At 41.3% G+C, this 26478-nt stretch overlaps 1 protein-coding gene across 1 annotated transcript in view; it reads left to right on the forward strand.

Moving 5' to 3' along the window:
- Positions 1 to 26478, forward strand: part of LOC136875740 (lipase 1) — a 125130-nt gene that overhangs the window by 42689 nt on the left and 55963 nt on the right. The window contains exons 2-4 of the mRNA XM_067149312.2: positions 2583 to 2711; positions 15845 to 16025; positions 22583 to 22697. Of these exons, the coding sequence (XP_067005413.2) occupies positions 2589 to 2711; positions 15845 to 16025; positions 22583 to 22697 (419 nt within the window). The 5' untranslated portion in view covers positions 2583 to 2588. The remainder of the gene's footprint in view (positions 1 to 2582; positions 2712 to 15844; positions 16026 to 22582; positions 22698 to 26478) is intronic.

The following is a 26478-nucleotide window of genomic DNA, read 5'->3' on the forward strand; positions in this document are numbered from 1 at the left end:
GTTGGAATAAGTTTGGTACATTTTGAAAACGAACGAACTCAGTGGCATGTGATAGCAATGCTTGCGATGGTCGGGTGGTCTCTCCACCACGTTGGAGGTCGTACGTGACTGGGCGGGGGGAATGAGATTCTGTTCATTGCCTTCGTCCACTCACATGTAGTATAAATAAGGTTGTATAATAATAATAATAATAATAATAATAATAATAATAATAATAATAATAATAATAATAATAATAATAATAATAATAATAATAATAATAATAATAATAATAATAATAATAATAATAATAATAATACCGAGCTCGATAGCTGCAGTCACTTAAGTGCGGCCAGTATCCAGTATTCGGGAGGTAGTAGGTTCGAACCCCACTGTTGACAGCCCTGAAAATGGTTTTCCATGGTTTCCCATTTTCACACCAGGCAATTAATTAAGGCCACGGCCACTTCCTTCCTATTCCTAGCCCTTTCCTGTCCCATCGTCGCCATAAGACCTATCTATGTCGGACCGACGTAAAGCAACTAGCAAAAAAAAAAATTAAAAATAATAATCCAAGGATATGTTGTATACCAAATGCATATTATTATTATGTAGTACGTTCAAAACTAACTCCATGTAATAATTCCGATTACAATAAACGAATACGCTCTCTCCAGTTGGTGGTCATCAGTGACTGAGAGAGAAGAGTATTCATTCATTCATTCCTATGAAGCACTTTGGGAAATAATAATAATAATAATAATAATAATAATAATAATAATAATAATAATAATAATAATAATAATAATAATAATAAGCCAGTGACTGCGTGATTTAGGACACGCAGTTATCGGCTTGCATTCGGGAGATAGTGGGTTCGAACACCACTGTCTGCAGCCCTGAATATGGTTCTCAATGGTTTCCCAGTTTCACATCAGGCAAATGCTGGGGTTGTACATTAATTAAGGCCACGGTCGTTTCCTTCCTATTTCTACCCTTTCCTATCCCATCGTCGCCATAAGACCTGTCTGTGCCGATACGACGTAAAGCAGATTGTAAATAACAATAATAATATGCCGGGCTGAGTAGCTCAGACGGTTGAGGCGCTGGCCTTCTGACCCCAACTTGGCAGGTTCGATCCTGGCTCAGTCCGGTGGTATTTGAAGGTGCTCAAATACGTCAGCCTCCTGTCGGTAGATTTACTGGCACATAAAAGAACTCCTGCGAGTCTAAATTCCGGCACCTCGGGGTCTCCGAAATCCTTCAAAAGTAGTTCGTGGGACGTAAAGTCAATAACGTTATTATTCTTTCTTTCTTTCTTTCTTTCTTTCTTTCTTATTCCATTTTCCGTCCAGGGTTGGTTTTTCCCTCGGACTCAGCAAGGGATCCCACGTCTATCGCCTCAAGGGCAGTGTCCTGGAGCTTGAGATTTTCAGTCGGGGATACAACTGGGGAGGACGACCAGTACCCCGCCCAGGGGGCCTCACCTACTATTCTGAACAAGGGCCTTATGAGGGATTGCAAGATTGTGAAGGATAGAGAAGGAAGCGGTTATGGCCTTAAGTTAGGTACCGTCCCAGCATTTGCCTGGAAGAGAAGTGGGGAAATCACGGAAAACCACTTCGAGGATGGTTGAAGGACTGTGCTCAGTTCACCTCGCGAGTCTGAGTGGATTCCGTTCCAGCCATCGTGACATGATCGCCTTCAAATCGGGGACCAAGAAGGGTTTCATTCTCGACAGTCAGATTTCAAGCACATGCATAACAGCCCGTTGAAGTCGATGAAGAAAGAAAGGATATATTCACCAACAATTCCATATTACCTCAATATGTACAACCTTGAGGACATCGAGGTCATAGGGCTCATGATGGGTGCAAGGGGCACCATTCCTAAACTACTGGTCACCTACTTACGACGCTTTGGTGTGCTGAATTACACCATTGTGAGCCGGGGCATACAAACAGTGAAAACCTCGATATAACGGGTGAGTTGGCCGTACGGTTAGGGGCGCGCAGCTGTGAGTTTGCATCCGGGAGATAGTGGGTTCGAACCCCACTGTCGACAGCGCTGAAGACGTTTTTCCGTGGTTTCCCATTTTTCACACCAGGAAAATGCTGGGGATGTACCTTCCTTCCTACTCCTAGGCATCTTCTATCCCATCGTCGCAATAGGACCTATCTGTGTCGGTGCGACGTCTAACAAATTCTAAATAAAAGCCTCGATATTGATCTTGAGGCATCACCTCTACGTTCCACCCACTTAATTAAATCAATTAAAGTAATTTATCTGCTGCTTCTTTGTCACTAATTATTGTTTTCTCAACATTATCAAGAGAATAACTGTTTTTTATTCTGTGTTGTAATTAGATTAGGTATTAAATTTATATTGTTATATTATTTATAGGCTATTATATATTCTTTGTCGGTTTGGCAACCCAGTCATTTGAGGAAGAATAAATGTATTTATTATTTATAATGTATATTCGCGGATTATCTAACATTTCGGTCACTTTTTCTCAAAGAAACCTAATTCCAATTAATTCATTCCACTTGATTTTTATATTTTTAAAACATGTATTTACTCTTATGTTCTTCTTGTTTTAGGTTACGATGATCCAGGGCGCAGCTTTATATATCCTCATGAGGATGATGATGGGTGTGTATGGATACACGGGGATTGAAAAGGCGATCCTTAAAGCCCGCAAACTGGCACCAGAGCTTTTCATGAAAGCAGTAAGTGGAAAAGTGGTTTAAAGTAACAATACACGTTTAATGGCTCTCTTCTTTAATAACTTTTTCCACAGCTCCTCCTATAACCCCTTACATTTCATTTTCTGACTATGAAAGCAATTCATATTTCGAAAGCAGTGTACTTAGGATGTTTTCTCAAAGTTTGTCTTCCTGATCCCACTGTCAACATTGTATAGCCTCCATGGTGACCTTTGGACCAGTAGTTTCAAATTTACAATTACGTGAATCTGTGCTCAAGAAGGTAATTGTAAATTGCTGAACAAATGTATCGCGTACCCGTCGAGCCGACTCGTACTTAAAATAACTTTTTCATACGAAAATACGGTGCTGTAATGATAACTGTCTCATCATGTTAACAGCTGAGATTCATACTGGCGAATGATGCTTGCCAGGTCGAACACGCGCACGTTCCTTGCAAGATCAAGGACTATGCGTGCGCCTCCCGTACAGCTGCTTATGTCTCCGAGAGTGGAAACGCCGCTGGACGGTCTGGGATTCTAAGAACGACCCTGTACTTTAGTAATACAGGTGAGGTTCCTCATTTGAACAATCAATTTGGTCATTACGGAGCGTGCCGTAAAACCAAGGACTGGGATAACTGATTTCATGAACACTTGTTGGACATTCCTGGTGTAAAATGATGGAACATGCAATAGAAAGGCTGCCTATTCTTAGAAATTTAAAAAAAATTGCAGTTTTCTTGGGTTAATTTCAAGTGTACTTCAGTAAGCATCTGATTTACGAATTTTATGCAGAATCAGATGTGGACACGGACGATGAAGAGATATACGGCATATTTTTTAATTCTATAAATAAATAAATAAATAAATAAATAAATTAGCCGTGGAATCCCTTAAGGGCTATGGCCTCCTGGAATGCAGGGACAGTGCTCAGTTTAACTCATCAGGTGAGCAGGTCCTGAAGAGCATTGTTCTATTGGTTAATCTCTAGTTTGTTTAATGAAAACATATTACTGCATATTGTACACTTGTGTAGTCTCAACCCCCGAGTGGATGCAGTTGTGTTTTTCGGGATCAAAAATTAGCGAAAACGCACTGTTACATTACTGACACGTGTATTTTTTTTCCAGGGAGGGTTTAGGTTCCTTCTTCGTGAAAGAGTAAATTTGCACTCTTCGTTCTTCCATAGCTTCTTTTCCGAATATTGTAGACGTTTCTTGTAAGTTCTTGAGCTTATCCTCCGTTGAAATTCTCTTGACATATATTACATGTGCATATCCTCCTTTCTATACAGGACTGTTATTAATTTGTCCACGTACGTCAGCATTATCTTCAGAAACTGTGCTACACAGCTTTCGTCTACATTTCTGAACAAGTTTTAATTCGAGTTTTGCTTCAAGATAGGCAGACCGGTCTTCCTCTTCATTTTTTCTTTATATCACCCTTTTCCCACGTCACGTAGGGTCAGCGTTGTTCTGGTGGATTCTTCTCTTCCACAAATGTCTTCCTCCCTTTTCCAAACTTTCCCTCTTAGATCTCCTTCTACTTTGTCTTTCCACCTCATTTTTGGTCTTACTCTCTTCCTGGGCCCTTCAGTTTCTGAATTTCCAGCTCTTTTGCCCTCGTAGTCCTCCCCTTTCCTCTGCACATGCCCATGCCATCTTTACCATATTAACCTACTTTCTTGAACCTTCTTTCCTATGGATCCCACTTTCACTGATCTTCTGATGTAATCATTCCTGATTCTAAGCTTTCTTGTAACTGCGCACATCCATCTTCTGCCACTTCCATCTTTCTCTCCTGGAATTTTGTGATCGGCCAAATTTCTTCACTATAAAGCATAGTAGATCTAACCACAGATTTGGAGAGCTTTCTTTTCATCCTACAACTGACCTTCTTATCACACAGTACTTCAATCAATTTCTTCCAGTATATCCGTCCATTATTATTTACCCTGTGCTGTATTTCAGCCTCCAGTCCTCCATTACTTTGTACTAGAACCCATATATTTAAATTTCCTGACCTATGGTGGTTCTTCTTGCAGGTATAAATATATAGATCTTGTGCTTACTTTTTACACATATAATCTGATTTCACTCTGCTGATCCTCATTTCTCTTTCTTCCAGAGCATTTTTCCACTCTTCAAGATTCTCTTGTAGTTCCTCTCGTCAGCAAACATCGTACTTCATGGTGCCACCTTCTTGACATCTTTAACTAGCTCATCTATTATCAGGTCAAGGTGATATAGACTGAGAGCAGACCCCTGATGTAGCCCTACTCTCGTTGGAATTTCCTTCGTTGTACTTACACTGGTCCTGACTTGCGCCATCACACCTTCGTACATCCCTTTCACCACTCTCGCATACTTTTCTGGCACACCTTTACTTCTCATACTTCTCTATAACTCTGCCATACGCCTTCTCCAGATCAATGAAGGCCATATGTAGATCAGCCTGCATCTCTATGTGTCTCTCCATCAGTTGCCTTAGTGCAAGTATTGCGTCGATTGTTCCTCTACCTGGCATAAATCGAAACTGTACTTCCCAAACTTCGGTTTCTGAACGTAACCTCGTCTCAGTAATCCTTTCCCATATCTTCATTGTGTGGGACATCCAGCTTTATCCCTCTATAAAAGCCACAATTTTGGATATCACTTTTCCCCTTATATGTGGATAGGATTGTACTACTTCTCCACTCATGTGGCATTCTTTCTCCTTCCCCAATCTTCTCCATTGAATCCCAGAGAATACCAATGCCTCGTTCTCCCAGGCGTTTCCATGCTTATATTGGGATTTGATCTGCGCCAACTGCCTTTCCATTATTTCGTTTCCTTTACCGCGTATTCCACTTCTTCCCTACTTATGGCTTGGGTCACTCCCTCATTTACCCCTCAATCCCCGTACTTCTCTCTCACTTGTTCCTCATTCAATATTCCTTCAAAATATTTCAGCCATATTTTCAGTACCGTATTTTCTTCAGATCGTGTATTATACCACACCTGACTCATTCTGCATCTGCTACACTAATGTTATGTCCTTGAACGCTTTATCTCATGCTTTAGCAATCCTTATTAGTTGCCTGTCATCCTGCCTTCTTTCCAGCTCTGCATAGCCTCCTTCACTACCTCAGCCTTCGCTTTTGCCACAGCTTTCGTCTTCTTCTTTGTAGACTTTTAGGCTTCCCATATTTCATTTCACTACTTCCCATTCCTTTAATACACTTTCATCTGTATCAACTCTCTTAATACATCTCGATTTGTTTTTCTTTCAGTCTACCTCTTTCTTTTCATTTTGTGTCCTCTCTACATTTCTTCTGCATCAGGGCGATTCTTATTCTGTTTTCTTGATGACAGATGTTCACTTCCATAAATCAGTGTGCTCCACACAGATGATTTTGCAAAAACAAATCCTAATTTCCTATTGCATGTGCTTACTGGTCAAAATATTTTTCTTTATCAAATATACCTGCTTTGACAGGGATATTTTTCTGTTCACTTCCATCATGTACGGGATGTATAAGAACTATACGGACAAAAAATCAGGGATGTTGTTTGTATTATAAGAACGATGGTGCAAAGGATTGGCGGAGAAAATGTTTCTTTTCGAGAAAATGAGCTTACTTTGTTTCTTCCGGGTGGGCGATTCAAACTGACGTTCTCGCCGTATTTGCTATGCCAGACTATAAGCCGCTGCCGTGCTTCAGAGAAGAGAAGGGAAGGGAGGGGAAGTGGGATGTATGATGGAGTCAGAGATAATGATCCGCGTATACGTACAAGTTTCCTCGTTCGACTCGCTACAGGATTGTCCCAAAGCACAAGCCGCTGCCGTGCTTCGGGAAGAGAAGGGGAGGGAGGGGAAGTGGGGTGTATGATGGAGACAGAGATAATGCTCCGTGTGTATGGACAAGTTTTTCCTCGTTCGTCTCGCGCAGGATTGTCCTTGTCTCTTACAGCAATATCCACAGTTAGTTTATTGAATATCCGTAACTGTACATACAGTACAAGGACACACTGTAATTAAGACATACTTGTCAGTCAAGGAATGCATCAGATCGTTTCTCGTCTTGTCTGTTGGTCGTAGCAACTTTCTTTATTATTTAACATGCTCGAAGGTGCAACGCTGCTGCCCCACAATTGTGTATTTCTTCACTCACAATGTAGTAATTGGAATGAAATACTGAACGAAGGAAAGAATTCGCCCAATGTTTTGCTCACAGTAGATGTTCAATTTGTTCCCCTCCTACATCGATGCACAGTCCACAACGCTATAGCAGTGACATTTGGACTCTGTTCAGGTTGTGTCGCGAAAGACCTGGAGAGCTGCCTGTATTCTTGGTACAAGTTCATCATACCTTTCTACGGGGTTCGCATAGTAGTCAGTTTATGTAGAACGAACTGTACACCGCCTACTTGGACTGGGAAGCGACTATGCGAAACGAACAAGAAACTTGTGCATTCGTACAAAGCATTACGTCTGTCTCCCACTTCCCCTCCCTTCCCTTCCCCCATCTGACACACAGCAACAGGCAGCGGCTGGCTCTCTGGCATAGCAAATATGACAAGTTCTTCAATTTGAGTCGCGCGGCAAGAAGTAACAAAGTAACCCCATTTTCTTGAAGAGAGACATTTTCTCCGCCAATCCGATTGCGCCTTCGTTCTTAATATAACACGATGAACATCCCCGATTATTTTGTCGATATCGTTCTCATACACCCTGTATATATTGTGTTTTGTAATCCAATAGCCTAGCAGAAAGTATAAAGGATTCCACAGTATGAATGTGCGTCCTATAACCATCACGCAGCCTTTACAGATATATGGTTACATTGCTAGATATAATAGATTCATGTACCCGAGCATGTAACGGATATATTTATCTAATTGCCATAAGAAAATTGAGATCCTAAATACAGCTCATAATAATGAAATGTGAATAATCAACTTTAAAGTGAATTTTTCATAATACTACAATAGATGTTCTAGAGTAAAAAACTTCACAAGATCCATTGTATTTCTAGAGAAATAGTAACACTCAATATTTTACGGTACAAAGGCAGTGATTTATTTATTTATTTATTTATTTATTTATTTATTTATTTATTTATTTATTTATTTATTTATTTATTTATTTATTTATTTATTTATTTATTTATTTATTTATTTATTTATTTATTTATTTATTTATTTATTCTTAAATTGTTCATGTACAATCTAGGGAGCGTAAATAGATAAAGGGCAAGCCCTACGTACACGGAAGTGCCTCCATCCCCACATGCATGTTTACATAAACTGTATTGAATACATACAGGTAGACAATTTCAAATTTGCATATTTACACTCCAAACACTGTACCCTTAGAATAATAATTATCTTGGTTTATGCTGTACATATTATAGTAAGAAGACCCGGTCATTTATACCCTCACTCACAACTACTCTCACACCCGCACGCATTCACATTCGCCCAAATGCAACTGTACTTGCATTCCTCATTCTTGACATTCTAATTTATAGAAGTTATAAACATCATATATGAGTTTCTATTTACATATACATTTTCTATACTGCGTGGAGGAAGTGAGAGAGGAAGCACTTTTACCTCGGATGGTAGAAGACTCCAGAGGCGAGCAGACCGTGCGTAAAATCCATTTATATATGAGGTTGTTCTGGCGAGGTATGGAACAAGAGTAACTCCTTGGCCTCTCTTAACAGAGTGGTAATTAAGCTGCAGGCAGTGGAAAGGAGAGAGAGGTGTGTGTTGTCTGTCATGGATTTCTCAAGGAAGGCTAATAAGTCTATTTGTTTATATAAAGAGTTCACTTGACCTGGCTGTGTTTATTGTAGGCATTCCCACAACTTTCTTATGATGGAAATAGCGCCTTTTGAACAGACACTCCTCGATTACCTATAGATCGGGACTGAACCTATTTCTTTTGTATGTTATTCTCTTGAGAATGACTACCTTGGCCTGTCTTTCAAACCAGTTGAGAATGTTGACAATGCTGGTCCAACCGGGTGGTAAGCTCTTATGCTATAGTAGCTTTCCCACGGTAAGATTTTTGCCGTAAACTGCTGGGTAAAGTTTTTGGCTTCCACACGGTACGGCTGTTAGCCGTATCCGTCAGTAACACCAGAGCGTTCAGTGATGATGGGTCGCACACAGTAACTTGAATTGTGGATACTTGATCGACTTAAAATTCATAATCTATCCACCACCACCACCACCACCACCACCACCCTGGTGCTACAGCCCTAAAGGGCCTTGGCCTACCAAGTGACTGCTGCTCAGTTCGAGGTTAATATGGTCAGTGCGACGAATCCTCTCTGTCGTTATTCTTGGTTTTCTAGACCGGGTTCCGTCGATACTTCGCCGTCAGATAGCTTTTTCTTATTATCATTCTCCTTCCTGACACGTTTCACAGAGCCTCGTCCATTCTTCTCCTTTTTCCCACAGTCTATCATTCATCATTGTCTCCCATTGTAGTCCTCTTCGATTTACATCAATCTCCACCTGACCCACCATCTTGTTCGTGCTCTTCCACTTGGTCTTCTTCCAAATTCTGTCCATTCCAGAGCTCTTCTTGGTAATCTTTCATGTCCCATTATTTTGACGTGGCCAAACCATTTCAGCCTATTTCTCTCCATGGTTTCTTTCAGGGGGTTGATCTGTAGTGTGTTTCGTATCGTTTCATTTCTTATCTTGTCCCTCCTTGTTTTACCTAAGATCCCTTGCAAGAAGTGCATCTCTGTCGCTTGTAATCTACTCAGATTTTTTTTTCCAAGTCCAAAATTCTGATTCATTGGTCAGTATTGGCAAATAATATGATTTATATATCACGATTTTTGCTTTGGTAGGTCATTTCCAATTTCTAATTATGTCTGATACAAAGTAATAAAATTCTGAGCAATTTCCTATCCTCTCCGAAATTTCTTCCTTGACGTTTCCTTTCCCAGTTAGCTTACTTCCTTAAGAATTCTTTAAGAATTTTTCCATTACACCTAACATCCTACATTTCTCTCTTTTCTCTACTGATTTTCAATACTTCACTTTTCTTAAAACTTATTTCCACGCCTGCTTCTTCAATTGCCCTCTGCCAGGTATTTAGTTGTTCCTCCAATTTTTGTTCATTTTTATCATCTGAATATGCGATGACTTTCATATCATTTGCTGTTGACCCTTGGCGAAACTTTCCTCCTAATGTTGTCCATCACTATATTAAAGAGCACTGGGTAAAGTACACTTCTTTGTTGAGGTCCTCTGTCTGTTCTAAACCATTCTGACTTTTTCCAACTATTATAACACAGTTCAAACATTTGCTATACATGTTTTTAATTCTGAATTACATTTATCTTGACAATTCCATTCTATACAGACCTTAACTAAAATACTATTAAAACATTTATTCAGCTTACAATTTAAAACACGCTTTCAAGCAGAAGCACAACAGAAATTTTAAAAAAGACGTTTTATCTTTTAAAATAATTTTTACACAAGGTTTTAATTACACATTTTAAGGATTCCTCACCCCCCACCACCACCATTGTCCTTCCTTTTCCTCGACAATAGGCCTCCATTCAAACGCCAAAAACACAATGGTCGATAGTCCTTTGCATCCTTCCCAAATTGTGCCAAGACTCTGCGGATAGACCTTGAAGAGAGTAATAGTCTATAGCCACTACAATGGAAAAAATCAATATTGTCCCATCAGCTATCATCGCGAGCGTGCGGTACAGCACACAGGATGATGCTCTCTATATTGTTTGCGCCTTACTTGCCTGCTCGGACAATGTTACCAACCGTTACTGAAGGGCTCTTTCTTCATCGGTCTTCCTACGTCTGGATAGTGACCAATAAAGCTATTACGGGGTTGTATCGGGACACGGCTACAAGGGCTTTGAGCGTACAATACGTCCAGCTATCTATAGATGCGAACTGAACATGACGGGCTTAGTTCCAGGAAACGTTGGAATATCTTACTCCCTGTCCATAAATACGTAAATGTCTACGACAAAAGCCGACCCACATTATCAAGTAAAAAGCGACATTGCAAACCGCCCTGTTTTCATTTTTCAATAGAATCACCGAGCTCGATAGCTGCAGTCGCTTAAGTGCAGTCAGTATCCAGTATTAGTGAGATAGTGGGTTCGAAACCCACTGTCGGTAGCCCTAAAAATGATTTTCCGTGGTTTCCCATTCTCACGTCAGGAAAATACTGGGGCTGTATCTCAATTAAGGCCACGGCCGCTTCCTTCCCACTCCTAGCCCTTTCCTACCCCATCATTGCCATAAGACCTATCTGTGTCGGTGCGACGTAAAGCAACTTGTTCAGTAGAATCATTCAGTCTTAATTTTGCTTCATGTTTAGCACTCGTTAAGTGCGCTTTAGTATCGAATACGTAGTTCTTTCTCCGAACGTGGGATACAAATCAGTCTCGTTTTGGTGAAGTTGAACCCAGTAATAATTTAGTGGTTGGAAGAGTCGCTAAGTTGCTTATACGTGTACAAATTACGACCTGAGAATTTCCAAGCACGTTTGAACTTCTGCCAGGAAAGGGCAGGGTGGCAGCTTGCGTATTAGTGACTCGTAATGTTCAGCGACGAATCATGGTTCTGTCTGGATTGAGACCATAGTTGAATTCGAGTCTGCAGACGTCATAGCAATCACAGTGTTCCACGCTTCATTGCAGAGCAGAACACAAACCCATTGTGTAGGGTGCTATTACCTACGATTACCGCTTCCTACTGGTGGTGATTGCAGGAACCCTGACCTTGACACGTCTAAGAAATTCTGTAACCGTATTTGATTCCCTTCCGGGTGCAGCGCAACAACTTTATTTTCCAGAAGGAAAATGCCCAGTCTTGCACAGCACAGGTATTTCTGGTGTGCTTTCGTCATACCAACTAGCTTCGTTCGACAGCAAGGACTCCCGACCTCTCGCGTACTCAGAACGTTTGAGACTTCGGCCAGCGGCAGCTACGGCAAATTTGGAGGGTCAGCTGCGCCGGCTATGGCAGAATCTTACTCCAGATGTCTGTATGCCTCCATGCCCAACTATATCGCCACCTGTCTCCGTACTACGGGTGGTTCTATTAGTCTATTGTACACTGACTGACAGAGCAAATGCAACACCAAGAAGGAGTGGTTCGAAAGGGATGAAAGTTGGGGGGAAAACAGAGACGGCACGGACGAATAATTGATGTTTATTTCAAACCGATATGCAGGTTACACAATGCGCACGGCATCGACTCAGTAGGATGTAGGACCACCGCAAGCGCCGATGCACGCAGAAACACGTCAAGGTACAGAGTCAATAAGAGTGCGGGTGGTGTCCTGAGGGATGGTTCTCCATTCTCTGTCAACCATTTGCCACAGTTGGTCGTCCGTACGAGGCTGGGGCAGAGTTTGCAAACGGCGTCCAATGAGATCCCACACGTGTTCGATTGGTGAGAGATCCGGAGAGTACGCTGGCCACGGAAGCATCTGTACACCTCGTAGAGCCTGTTGCGAGATGCGAGCAGTGTGTGGGCGGGCATTATCCTGCTGAAACAGAGCATTGGGCAGCCCCTGAAGGTACGGGAGTGCCACCGGCCGCAGCACATGCTGCACGTAGCGGTGGGCATTTAACGTGCCTTGAATACGCACTAGGGGTAACGTGGAATCATACGCAATAGCGCCCCAAACCATGATGCCGCGTTGTCTAGCGGTAGGGCGCTCCACAGTTACTGCCGGATTTGACCTTTCTCCACGCCGACGCCACACTCGTCTGCGGTGACTATCACTGACAGAACAGAAGCGTGACTCATCGGAGAACACGACGTTCCGCCATTCCCTCATCCAAGTCGCTCTAGCCCGGCACCATGCCAGGCGTGCACGTCTATGCTGTGGAGTCAATGGTAGTCTTCTGAGCGGACGCCGGGAGTGCAGGCCTCCTTCAACCAATCGACGGGAAATTGTTCTGGTCGATATTGGAACAGCCAGGGTGTCTTGCACATGCTGAAGAATGGCGGTTGACGTGGCGTGCGGGGCTGCCACCGCTTGGCGGCGGATGCGCCGATCCTCGCGTGCTGACGTCACTCGGGCTGCGCCTGGACCCCTCGCACGTGCCACATGTCCCTGCGCCAACCATCTTCGCCACAGGCGCTGCACCGTGGACACATCCCTATGGGTATCGGCTGCGATTTGACGAAGCGACCAACCTGCCCTTCTCAGCCCGATCACCATACCCCTCGTAAAGTCGTCTGTCTGCTGGAAATGCCTCCGTTAACGGCGGCCTGGCATTCTTAGCTATACACGTGTCCTGTGGCACACGACAACACGTTCTACAATGACTGTCGGCTGAGAAATCACGGTACGAAGTGGGCCATTCGCCAACGCCGTGTCCCATTTATCGTTCGCTACGTGCGCAGCACAGCGGCGCATTTCACATCATGAGCATACCTCAGTGACGTCAGTCTACCCTGCAATTGGCATAAAGTTCTGACCACTCCTTCTTGGTGTTGCATTTGCTCTGCCAGTCAGTGTAAATAATCGACTAAAATTACTCCTCCAGGAAGAATTTCGTTACGGACACTTTGGGACACTTTAGAACGTGATATCCCTCACAATGTTGACTGCAACGGTCACACACACACAGTCCTCATCAGGTTAATGATAACTTTTCCTTCTGCATAATCGTTGGTGGAAACCGTGCACTGCCATTCGGGTCACCAGGTGTCGCAGTTCCTAGTTTTCTCCAGCCCATCTGAGAGGTCATGGCCTTTGTGGCGTACCATTCCATCCATACATCCGCTTTATTTTTGCTGCAGTTCCTTGAGTAGCTCGTTGTAGGCTGGAGTAGATGGTAGCACCATGCGGCATCGAAGATCCTGAATAAGAAATATCTCCCTTGTCATCTCATACACTAGACGGGACATTGTGTATTCTGATAGACTTAGCACCTTCTTTAAGTATGTGGCCTTCACTTTTTCGATCTCTTTCATGTCTCTCAAAGTGAGGTAATGCCGTATTAAATTTAGACCATAAGTCACAATTGGTATGAAAAGTTGAATAGCCGTTTATAGTAAAAGTTGATTTAAGTGTGGAATGCCACTCATCGCAATCCTCAAAACTGAAAACATTTCTCGTACATGTACTGCCAGTGTATTCCCGGAACTATAAAGGTGATGTCAGAATGTTTGAAATGGTTAACATTTGCAAGTTATGTCTCATGCAAAATACACAATTCAAAAAAAAATAGGGAAATATATTTTTGAACGTATGCCATGCTCCATAAAGCAATACCTCACACCAAGTTATATTACACCAACAAAACTTTTATTCTTTGCATTCGCGTTCATTTTCATAACACAAACGGAAATGTCCAAATAGGGGCGAAAACAAAGTGATAACAGTCTCCAGGGTGGATTTTTATCACAGTTGGAGAGCTTCTGTATGATGTATGTCCTCCACAAGCATTTATCACAACTTGGCACCTATGTGGCATGCTCCGTATAAGTTGACGGAGGTCACGTTGCGGTATCAGGTCCCATTCTTCAATGAGAGCCTGTTCGAGGTCTTGGAGAGTTTGTGGTGGAACAGGACGCCCAAGAACACTTCTGTCAAGCCTATCCCACACATAATCGATGGGATTAAGGTCGGAACTCACTGCTGGCCATTCCATCTCTTGAATGTACAATTCTCGCAAGACAGCTCTACATGAGCCCTGCCATTTCGTGCATGAGTACGAATTCATGGTCAACACCGTATGCAGCTACCAACATATGCTGTAGCAGTTTATGCTCGATGTACCCCGCAGAGGTAAGATTACCACGGACGACGACAAGATCCGTACGGCCATCAATACTGATGCCACCCCAAATCATCACAGAACCTTGTCCGAATCAGTCGCCTTCCTGAACAACATTTGGCATGTACTGCTCACCACATCATCTCCATACACGTTGACGTCCATCACGCTGTGTCAGGGGAAATCTGGACTCGTCTGTGAACAACACAGGTCTCCATTGACGAAGTTGCCAGTTGACGTGGGTACGGACAAAAAGAAGGCGAACTGCGCGATGTTGTGTTAAACGGGGCACTCGAACAGGACGTCTGGGTCGTAAGGACACTTCTCTTAACCTCTTCCTTACCGTCTGGTCAGACACCGTGGGTCCAGTGACCCTCCTGCGGTCTTGTCCAGTTCTCTGGCAGTTGCTGAACGACGCCGCAACGCATCGATGCTCAGATATCGGCCATCCTGTAGGGTTGTCATGCGTCCACGAACTTGTCCAACCCTCCTTTTGAACTGGCCTGTCTCATTGTAACGATTCCACAAACGTTCAATAACTGACGGAGAGACATTGAAATCCACAGAAACACGACGAACAGTCCATCCTTCCTGGATTAAAGTGACAGCCCTTGCGACTTGAACCTCGTTAAGATGTCTCATGGGATGTGCTGGTTTACGTGCAACGTGTTCAAATGACCGCACTAGTCTGTGTACCTCACAACGACACAAGAACGCACCGCTACTTACTTTGTTTTGAGGGGTCACCTGACATTTCAATGCATGGCTACGCCTACAGATGGAGTATAACTTCAATTTGACATACCCTGAATAGCTAAGGTCTCAAGGTATACTGTACGACCATTGGAATTCCACCTGCCAAATTAACGTTCACATGCCAGACGTTACAATACATGTTCCCCTAATTTTTTTTTTGAACTGTGTATATAGGCCTACCATCAGTTGAGGATATTCGACCACCCCGTCAAAATATCATTGAAACTCTCTTCCTTTCGTTTATCATTAGGTTGTTCCTGTCCGCGCAATCTATTAATCGATTAAAGGCTTCCTGTGGTTGCCAATTGTTTTGGGATATTGGAACCATATCATTGGCATATACAATTTTTAGTCCTGCAAACACTTCGTTCGTGTCAAAGAACATTTTCAAGTGCATTTGCGGATGATGTGTAAAATATCTGGCATCTTGTTAGTCCTGTTCCCCAAGTGTACAGCTTAAGATATGCATTTTGCTATATTTGAGTATGGTAGGGACCGATGTTTCCAGGCTGGACTACAAAATGTGGGTTGTATTCCTGACCCGTCCAGTATAAATGCGCGACTGTATTCAGATTCTGTACTTGTGACAAGTCTAACCAGTCGTATCTTTTCAGCCCGAGAGAGCAACAAAGGATGGATACAAAATGGAGACACATAGCGTACAGACGGACGATGGTTACATTCTTGGTGTTCACCGCATCCCTGGAATCAAGACTTCTCCTCCTATACTGTTCCAGCATGGACTTGGAACTGCGTCAGACTCCTGGATAGTCTTCGGTCGTGAGCGATCTTTGGGTAAGTGATGACTAGGATGGTACTGATATGCTGTGATTTTAAACACCACTGTATATCCAGTGTAAATGCTACGTGTTTTATTCTGCGAGAGCAGAGGAAAATTTTCAAAACTTTGTTCCATTTAATCAATATGCGACCCTGCAGTTTACCAGGAGGCGCTGGGTTCGATTTCCGGCCAGGTTAAGTATTATTATCTGGTGATATAGCAGCCTCGGTACAGAATTTCAAGAATAACGGCCGAGAGGATTCGTCAAGGTGACTGATCCTTATCTCGTAATCTGCAGGCCATGAGATTGACCAGTGGTCCGTAGGCCAAGGCCCATCTCCCCCTGGGTGAGGCTGGTAGAAGGATACCCACAGTAACCCCTGCCTGAGGTAAGAGGTGACTAAAGGGGGCCTCAGGAGCCCTTAACTTAGCTGAGAGCTGGCATTACTTCCACTTATACCAGGCTCCTTACTTTCACCTATTCTATCCGACCTCTCTTGGTCAACTCTTGTCCTTTTCCGACCCCGATGGTATTAGGTTATGAGACTTATGGAGAGAACCCTGCACGGATCGGGGTATCCCTGGATATCCGCGAAGTTAATGTCTTGGCGGATGAAAACTATCGCAGTCCAGATAATTTTGCTGATAATTTCTAAATAATGAACTTTATTGATTTTTACTCAGGTATACTCTTATTATTGCGTGTGGTTAGGCGACCCTTGTTATATGTATGGGAGGATGGTGATATATAAAGAGCCTTGAGACCATAAAGCCGTAAATCTGACCTAAGCCTAACTGGAAACTGCCCGCAATTATCGGAAGGAAGAAACAACGGTTCCGAGAGAGAACCTCTCAATACGTCGGTACTTGTCGCAAGTGGAAATCCCTCTGCGACTGTAGGGGGTCATGTGCCAGGTATCAGCCCTATTGTATTATGTTAACAGATCTGTCCGTTTCCATACCTTGGGTCTAATACAGTTAAGTATTTAGAATAACTGCGGATAACCATTTGCGGATGCGGATAATATTTTGTCTTTCATTTTCAGGTCATTCGTGGTCCTCCTTCTTTGGCCAGTACCTTCATTTTTTGAAGTGTAGGACCCCTTCAATTTTTCCGTCCGATTAATCTCGATAGGTGATGGTTGCCTAGTTCTCTTTTCTCTTAAAACAACAATCATCACCACCCATGCCCATGAGTGCTGTACCACCATGGGGTTTGGTTATCTATTTCAGACATCTCCGTACAGACCATGAAGGCCCTTTGTAAGGGTGGAAGGTAAAGGCTTCCACTATCCAGAACCTCGACAGTTGGTGGGGTGGAGTGGTTAGCTCTATGCCCGGCCGCCTTTGCCTCCAGAAATTAACCTGATGCTCATTTTTCGTGTAGGCTGAGTGAACCTCAGGACCATGTGCACCTCAATTTCTTAAATTTTTCGACTGACTGACGGGGAAATGCTGACAAGACAAGGAAAACTGTGATGAGCAGGCACCTGCTCATTACATATAAGACTATTGTGGCATATCGTCACCGAATTATTCTGAAACATTTCTCCGTGTTGCCAGTATGTGTTGTGTATGAGTCGGCAAAGCGAACTCTGACGCCCTCTATCCGTGAATTGTATAACTAGTATTGTGTAAGGACTCTTATCTCCAGAGCTCATAAGGATTGCTAGACATCATCGCTCTCGCGCGGGCTACTTGGGAAAGACGCTGTCTGCTATTGGAACTAGTCACGTATGGACGTTTTGGCGCGATGTCTCTGTTTTGACCTTCCAATATGAAGGATCATCGGACTGGTGTCGGCTAAAATATTGTAGTATATCCCGTTTAGGGATAGGTTATTTGTTGGTTTAATGTTAATATGAAAATATTATATGTAACATTTTAATTTGTTTTAAACTTTCCTTTTGGGTGTTACCAGTCGAAACCGGTAAGTTACTTTGGATATCTCGCTACGATGTCAGTACTCATTTTATGATTTCTCTTCTATTCGTGTAATTTTATCTTTATTTGCCGTTTAATATTTTGTGTGCGTCTTGTGGTGAGATTTTCTTGGTCTGTATTCTCTTTTCTGTATGCCGTTTGTGCGCCATGTTTGTACCATGTAAATGATTTTGCCTGTTGTTGACCGGTAACTGTGAAAATCTTTTGGCGTTTCAAATTTTATTTTTCCTCTCTGATATATTTTTATTCTGCTTGTTTGGCGTGTGTTTATGGTATTATTTCCTTGATGCGTGTATTGTTGCTATTTCTAATTGATTGCGGGTTGTTGCTATATAATCCTTGTGCCCGTGTTGGTGATAATTTTAATTTTGTCATTCTGTTCTGGATTAGCTGATTTTCTTTACGTTGGTTTCGACTCCGTATGACCTATGCACCGTGTAATCACTATTTGTCACTGTTTTTTTGTTCTTACTTAATATATTTTTATTATTAACAGTATATTAATTTTCATAAGTGTTAAATTCATTTTGGTGATTATTTCTAATATGCCTTAAGGTTTATATGGTTTGATTATCACTATTATTTATGAGTTCACGTTTGATACGTTCTTATTTACTCTTATTATTTTAAAACATGCATTTACTTGAAATTTTACGTCAACCACAAATATTACTTTCCATACGTAAATAATTTTTTAATTGCGTGTCTACGTATTATTCGCTTATTTATACTTCACATTAAGTAGGTTTATTTCTAGGTTATATTTAATAATGTAATATTTTAAAGTGGGAGTTCATTTAAAAAATTATATTATTTCGTTGGGAGCTTTTGGACAGTCCTTGGTGAAAGGTTTCTAACGTTTGCTATCCTTATATTTTCTTCATATTGTTGTATTAACATATCTCGGCCTTGCCCAATTACATAACTGTGTCATTGTTGTCTTATCTTGGGATTTTTCTTGTTCTTGCGTGGCGTCGCTAATGTGATGATTAATTATTTAGGTTTTGGTGGAAGATCGTGTTTGACTCTTGGTGTATGTAGACGCATTGGGTTACCGGATCTGCCTTGTTCTCTATTTACAATACAATACAATGTATTTTTTCTAGCAAGATTAAGGCCATTAGCCCCTCTCTTCCATCTAACCAGAAACTACAGTATCTACATGTGCAAAATTAAAATACATACTCTTACAATTGTAACATCTTGCAACTACTAAACAGTACAATATTATGATAAAAATGGGAGAATGATGATGATGATGATTATTATTATTATTATTATTATTATTATTATTATTATTATTATTATTATTTACATAATTTTGACATGATTAGCTAATTTCTATAAACCTTGGTAATAACAGTGAGATTATATAAAGCCTATAGTTTGAGGAAGGCTAAATCTACAATATTTCCATAACATACGAATAACAATTTAGGACTTCATCTACGTATTACATAGTAGGTAGTGGTGACAAAGTTGCCCAAAACTAGCAGGTGAGGCTCCTCTAACAGAGACGGGTGGTGTATCCCATTGTCGTGCTGAAGAAATAACAAATGAGTTTGTGTATCGTGTGGTGCGGTGAGGTGGAATAGATAGGAGTGTATCAGATATTGAACGTGTTCCGAAACTGTGATTGGATGAGAGGTGGTGAAATTGACTGTACAAGTAGGGAGGTGAGCATGAGGAGAATATTCGATGAAGATGGCATAAAGCATGAAGATTACGGCGCTGTTTGAGTTTTAGCCAACCGAGTTCCTTGTAGGCAGGTGTAACATGGTCAAAGTAACGTAGATCGCATATACTGTATAGCGAACACATGCGTTTTGCGCGCGTTGTAGTTTGTCGTTAAGAGTAGCAGTTAGGTCGTTGTACACGGCGTCACAGTAGTCGAAATGAGGTAATACCAGCGTGCAAATGAGTCGTTCTTGTAATAGTGGAGAAAATATGTTGTGAATCTTCTAAGTTAGTTAAGTGTCGCAGATACTTTCCTGGAGAGGCTGATAACCTGCTGCTTGCAAGAAAGATGCTCGTCTATCATAACACCGAAATCTTTGACAGATTCACTGAAATCAATGGGTGAATTTTGTAGGTAGAGTTTTGGTAAATCGAAGTTGCTTATTGTTTTTGAACAAAGCCGAGGATATGAAATTATTATAGCTGAGAGTTTATGTTATTTAATCTAAGTCTATGCATGTCCGTCCAGTTATAGATTTCTTGTAAGTCTCTATTGAAATTTTTAATTTCATCGGTTAGTCTTTACGGTTCACAGTGCAAGTATAATATTGTACAGTATATCGTCAGCGTACATGTGGTGTCTGCAGCTGTTTACCGACGACGTAATATCATTGATATAGACAGAAAATAGGAGCGGTCCAAGGACAGACCCCTGCGGAACACCAACCTCTACGGATCGCCAGGATGAACATTCATTATGGTTATTTCTTACACACTGCAGACGACCGCGGAGATATGAATTCATCCACTGAAGACTGTTTGTCGAGAACTGGAGTTTGAATAGTTTGGAAAGGAGTATGTCTATGTCAACTGAACTTAAGAGAAATCGAGAAGAGCTAGGACATAGAAGATTTATTTAGTTGATTTATTTTCCATTGGATTTTTATTGGGATTTTAAGTGTTAATTATATGTATCTGATTTCTTTAAATCTTGGGCTGGTTGTGTGTGAAATATTTTGGGGTACGTTGATTTCATGTGATGCGTTATGGAACTATGCTACCGACCGTATTGCGGATGTATGATTCCTGCACTGGGGATTGTCAAAAGCCACTAAAGGTTATTCATCCTACGTTTCATTCCTCATAAATTTATTAAATTAATTTATTGCTATAACTTGTTTAGACAAAGTTACGTAATGGTTCACCATTTTTATTTGTTAATGGAATATATTTATTTTAAATTACTATATTTATTTAAATTTCATTCATCTATTTATTATATTACTAAAATTTTATTTATACTATTACTGTTCTGTTTGCTCATATTTTATAATTTTCCGTACTTAACAAACAATTTAAAGGTTTTCAATTTTCTATTCTTTGTAAATTTTATTTAATCTAATTGCAGTTGATTTTTTTGAAAACTGGTGTTAATTTTTTATCGCGGTTCAGTAGTTTCCAAAGATTTTAGAACTTTTTTCTGTGGGATGGATTTTCAGCGCAGTTTCTTGTTTCCACTTATGTATGGTAAGTTATTTACCATACGTATTGTATTGTATTATTGTTTGTCTTTCCATCCTTGTCGTGCTCGTTACCGTATGGCGTTGTTTAACGTAACGTCATTCTTTATCACCACGGGCTGGCGTTGCATAAGCATTGATCTGATTATACATAATAGCATGAAGGATAATAATAATAATTTTAAATGTCATCATAAAACCAAATCATGACACACGCCCACATAATACCTCAAAGTCCAAGAAACAAGTTAAAATAATAAAATAATTCAAATATCTCAGGGAATGGATTAGTTGGAATGCTATGGATTGCAAAGCAATGGAATCCAGGAAAAATAAACTTGAACTGGCCTTCCAGGTAACAAAAGATACATCCAACAAGAAATTCCATTCATGGGGGTCCAAAATTAAAGAATGCAAATCAGTGATTAAACCAGAAGCAATATACGCAGCAGAAACACTAAACATTAATTTCAAAGGCCAGATGGAGAAACTCGAGCTAAAAGAAAGGAACATTTTAAGAAAGATCATAGGACCAAAATTTCAGGACAATAAAATAACATTCATCAAGAATGAAACGCTCTACAAGAAAACTGGAAAACTCTCAGAATCTACGCGAAAAATAAGAATACATTTTACGGTCATCTTCTGAGAATGAACTCTAATCGATTAAACAAACCTTTGACTTCTTCCGTAAACGCAAAACAAAACCCAACTGGTTTAAAGAAACTGAACAAGACCTAGTAGAATTAAAAATTACAGAAAATTCACTATTCTGTCGAACAGTTAAAGTAATAACTAAAGAAGAAAATAAGATTCCAAGACAAATCTACATTAAAAGCCAAACCTATTATCTCGGAACACTAGAGGAAACGAATATCAGAAAGAATGAAGAAATATTGGGTATTAGGAAAAGAACAACGCATAAAGAAGTTAATGATTCGACGTATCCAAAAGAGGATGAAATGGTTTTACGTCCCACTAAGTGCTTTTATGTTTTCGGAGACGGCGAGGTGCAGTATGAAATATTTTACGTGCCAGTAAATCTTTCGAGCACCATCAAATACTATGAAACGGTGCCGGGAAAGAACCTGTCATCTTGGGCTCCAAATTTCTTGACCACTCAACCCGGTACATGAAGGTTGATGGTAGTATTACGATTTTGAATGTCGATATCAATTTCAGACAAACTGTTGATAAATATAGAGAAATAATAATTACCATTTCTTATGCAACTTAGCTGGTTCAACCTTTAGATGCGTATCTTTTCATCAGTGGAATAATTTGACCTGATGCTTTTGTGAATGGATCAACTTTTTGGTACTGGTTTGATCTCAGATTTCAAATCTCTTTAGTCAAGAATAAATATTCGTATTAATAAACATAAAAGAGCAAGTGCCTTGAACTATCTCTTATAGTTCCATCTATTTCAGCTTACCAGCTGGCGGACAATGGTTATGACGTGTGGATGGGGAATGCTAGAGGAAATTTATATTCCAAGAATCACACTACCATGAAGCCAACAGATCCACAGTTCTGGAAATTCAGGTAATCATTGAAATTATTTTAATTGATGTAATTTCTCCCATTTCTAAAAAATTATATGCGGATGATTCGTGTGTATAGGGTATTATTATTACAGGTATTAATTATTTCGTTATGCCCATTCATAGAGCGCGTTGGAACTTGTTCATTGGCTTGATGATGACTTTCTCCTTCCTATTTTGTCCAAAATCTCTTCATGAACGCACTGCGTTTCCTTTTCCGTTCTTCTGACCTCTTTGTACCAGTTCTGCTGCAAGTTTTCCACCATAAATGCGTGTTTATTTACTAATGTCCTGAAGACTTCTCGATTTTTCATAATGTCTTGCTTGATGTTCAATTTACTCAGGTCCGCTCTTGTTTCCTCCAGTCAATGTATTTGTTTTGGGAATGTATTGCACTGAATAATCTTCTTGTGAGTCTATTCTTATCCATGTCAAACGTCCCCTCCGTACAGTATTGATTAAACTATCTTTGTGACGACAGAGGTCTGCAGTTTACTTTTTGGTCTATATTCCATATTCTTGTGTGGAGCCGAAAATTATCCTAAGAATTTTACCTTCTTGTTTTCCACTATCTGTAATTTTAGAATAACCTCCTAAAGTTGAGGTTTCTGATGCATATACAGCTGTTTTGCAATGTCTCAATTTAGCATTACGTGACATTACTCCTTTATTGTAGCGAGCTCATGTTAGTCTAAATTCCCCCTGAAGTTTTGAGGCCCTTTCGGTTTTGATCAAACTGTCTAATCCCCAAGACAGAATTATTTCCTCAAGGTATTTAAAAAATTATACCTGTGAAATTCTCCCATATGTCGTTACACTTTTATCTATTAATATTATTCATTCATTCACGTCGTATCGACCAACTTTGGACCATGTCATTTCAGCTGGCTACTTCTGACGTTGATGTCTGCCTAGTACTTCCGTATGCGTTCTCGATGTCGTTCTTTCCTCTCCTGTGTCCATGCCTTTCCAGTTTTTAATTTTGCCTTGTCTCGGAAACACTGGAACGCTTGATGTTTCTTCTTAAGTGGGACGCTCGAGGATATCCTTATGTGTGATTCCCACTTCTTCAAGGTCTCTTTCCACCTCAATGAACCACGCGCCTTTGGTTTTTTCCTGCTGAAAGAAGGTAAATGCGGTTGGTCAGTCTTGTTTGGTGCATTCTTGCCAAATGCCCATAAGTGATAATTCTTGTTTTCCTGGTGGTATCTTCTCTACGTGGGTGTCTCTTATGAACGCAGACCGTCCAGCGGCGTTTTTACTCTCCCAGACCTAAGGAGCTGTACGGGAGGCGCGCGTACTCTTGACCTTGCAAGGAGCGTGCACTGTTCGACCTGGCAAGCATCAGTCGCCAGTCTGAATCTCACCTGTTAATATGGTGAGACAGTTCTCATTGCAACACCGTATTTTCGTATGTAAAATTTATTTTAAGTACGAGTCGGCACGGTGTGTATGTGATGCATTTGTTCAGCAATTTCCTGGTGAAGTGCCACCTTCGTGAGCACAGATTCACTTAATTCCAAATAAATTTGAAACTACTGGCTCACGAACCGTTTTAACAGGGGAGAAGCTAGATGGCATTGGTGCGAATCTTGAACGGTCACCAAATAAATCACTCACAAAATTGGCACAAGTAGGGGTCACAGTTTCTCCTGCACAGAGGGCTACAAAGCTGTTGCACATCAAACCGTACAGGTTTACACAGGCCCATTGTTTAAAACCTGCTGATCCAGCCACAAGAGTGAGATATTGTGAGTGGTATCTTGCATCATTGAATGATCGTTTATTTGACCCTCAGCTTGTGTTCTTCTCGGATGAGGCCTAGTTCCATCTTAATGGTCTTGCTACTGGTGTGCAGAAAATCCTAATGGTGTTTATGAAGGCCCTCATTATGAAGGATGACACTTTCAACATCTTTCATAACGTAAGGTAAGATTTCATATAAGATTGTATAGACGCTTAAAGCAGGGTGGCCGCTCGCGACGTAAGTTGGGCTGAGCCAGCTGTTGTAGCGCAGAGTGCAAACACCGTGAGGTCGGTCTGGGTTTATAAGATAGACCCGGTACGTTCGTCGTTATGCCGTCTTCTGTACTCCCCATTGTCTTTGATGGGACCTAACATCTTCCTCTCTTTGGCCTCGAGTTTCTCGATCAGGCCTTTTCTTGTTCATTGCAAGACATTCTGAAGCGTATAAGATCTCTGGGCCGATGACACTACAGTAATGCCTCTTTGAAAGATATGGACCTTTCGTTGTAGACGCCCTTGGTAAAATGGTACGCTATTTCCATTTGTTCATCCGTAATGTAAACGCTTCTTTCTCTGACGAGTTTGGTGTTATTATTATTATTATTATTATTATTATTATTATTATTATTATTATTATTATTATTATTATTATTATTATTATTATATCATCAGAAATGCCAATAAGGGACAGGTCATGACATTCTTCTACCACCTGATACTCAAGAGCCGTCAACGGATAAGTGTCCGACTCGTTGGCTGAATGGTCAGCGTACTGGCCTTCGGTTCAGAGAGTCCCGGGTTCGATTCCCGGCCGGGTCTGGGATTTTAATCTTCATGGGTTTATTCCAGTGGCCCGGGTGCTGGGTGTTTGTGCTGTCCCCAACATCCCTGCAACTAACACACCACACATAACACTATCCTCCACCACAATAACACGCAGTTACCTACGCATGGCAGATGCCGCCCACCCACATCGGAGGGTCTGCCTTACAAGGGCTGGTCATTTTGTGTACTTTATTTTGGTGTCAATAAAACACCATGTCATGCCCATCATGTATGTCCATTATTACCTCCCTGCCTCCAATATTCCGTGAGGTATTGCCTCTTCAAATGTTAACGAACTTTTGGGTCGCCCTGTACATCAGACATTGAAATACGCGAAATCCCGTATAACACGGGACTTCTGGCCATCCTAACCCCTACAGGGTCCCAGTACTGACTCACAACGATCACGTGCTCTTCAATGGGATAGTCTCTATACACTGTTTCTTTCACCAACTCGCAAACATAGTCTGGCCAGGCACGCTATCGCCCCCCCACCCCCTACTAATGCCTTGGTAAATGGCGTGACAATGCGGTGTTTCTTAGTAATACCACAGTCTAAATTATACAGTCGCGAAGCTCTAATAAGAGGAAGGTTCATCCACTTGACAACTGGAGCGACACTAGCACCTCTAGCGGCGAGGTAGAGACAACTTGCAAGCACACAACAGGGAACAAATTACCATTACAGTCTAAAATGGTCATAACTTCTGAACCATTCATGCAGATAATGTCCTGACAAGGTTATTGTAATCCTTATGAAATAGTGGAGGAGGTCAAACAATTTAGTTCGACGAGGAGTTCGAGAATAATATCGAAATACTTATTTAATCTTAAGGAGTTATGTTTTTATACCGCGGACTATAACATAAAATCGCGCGTAGAGGGCAACCGGTTCGAAATAGGTATATACCATCGCGGACTTTTTTGTAGAGGTTTCTATGCTCTACAATTCGTACGCTTACACTTGGGGTCTATCGTTGACGGTTCACGCAGCGTAAGCCAAGAAAGCAAGTGGACAGCGCTGGCCTTTTTAGCCCAACTTGGCAGGTTCGATGTCGGTCGGTCGGTCACTTGCTTTCTTGGCTTACGCTGCGTGAACCGTCAACGATAGACCCCAAGAGTAAGCGTACGAATTGTAGAGCATAGAAACCTCTACAAAAAAGTCCGGGATGGTATGTACCTATTTCGAACCGGTTACCCTCTAGAAGCGA

This window comes from Anabrus simplex, chromosome 6, assembly GCF_040414725.1.
Source record: "Anabrus simplex isolate iqAnaSimp1 chromosome 6, ASM4041472v1, whole genome shotgun sequence".
NCBI lineage: Eukaryota > Metazoa > Arthropoda > Insecta > Orthoptera > Tettigoniidae > Anabrus > Anabrus simplex.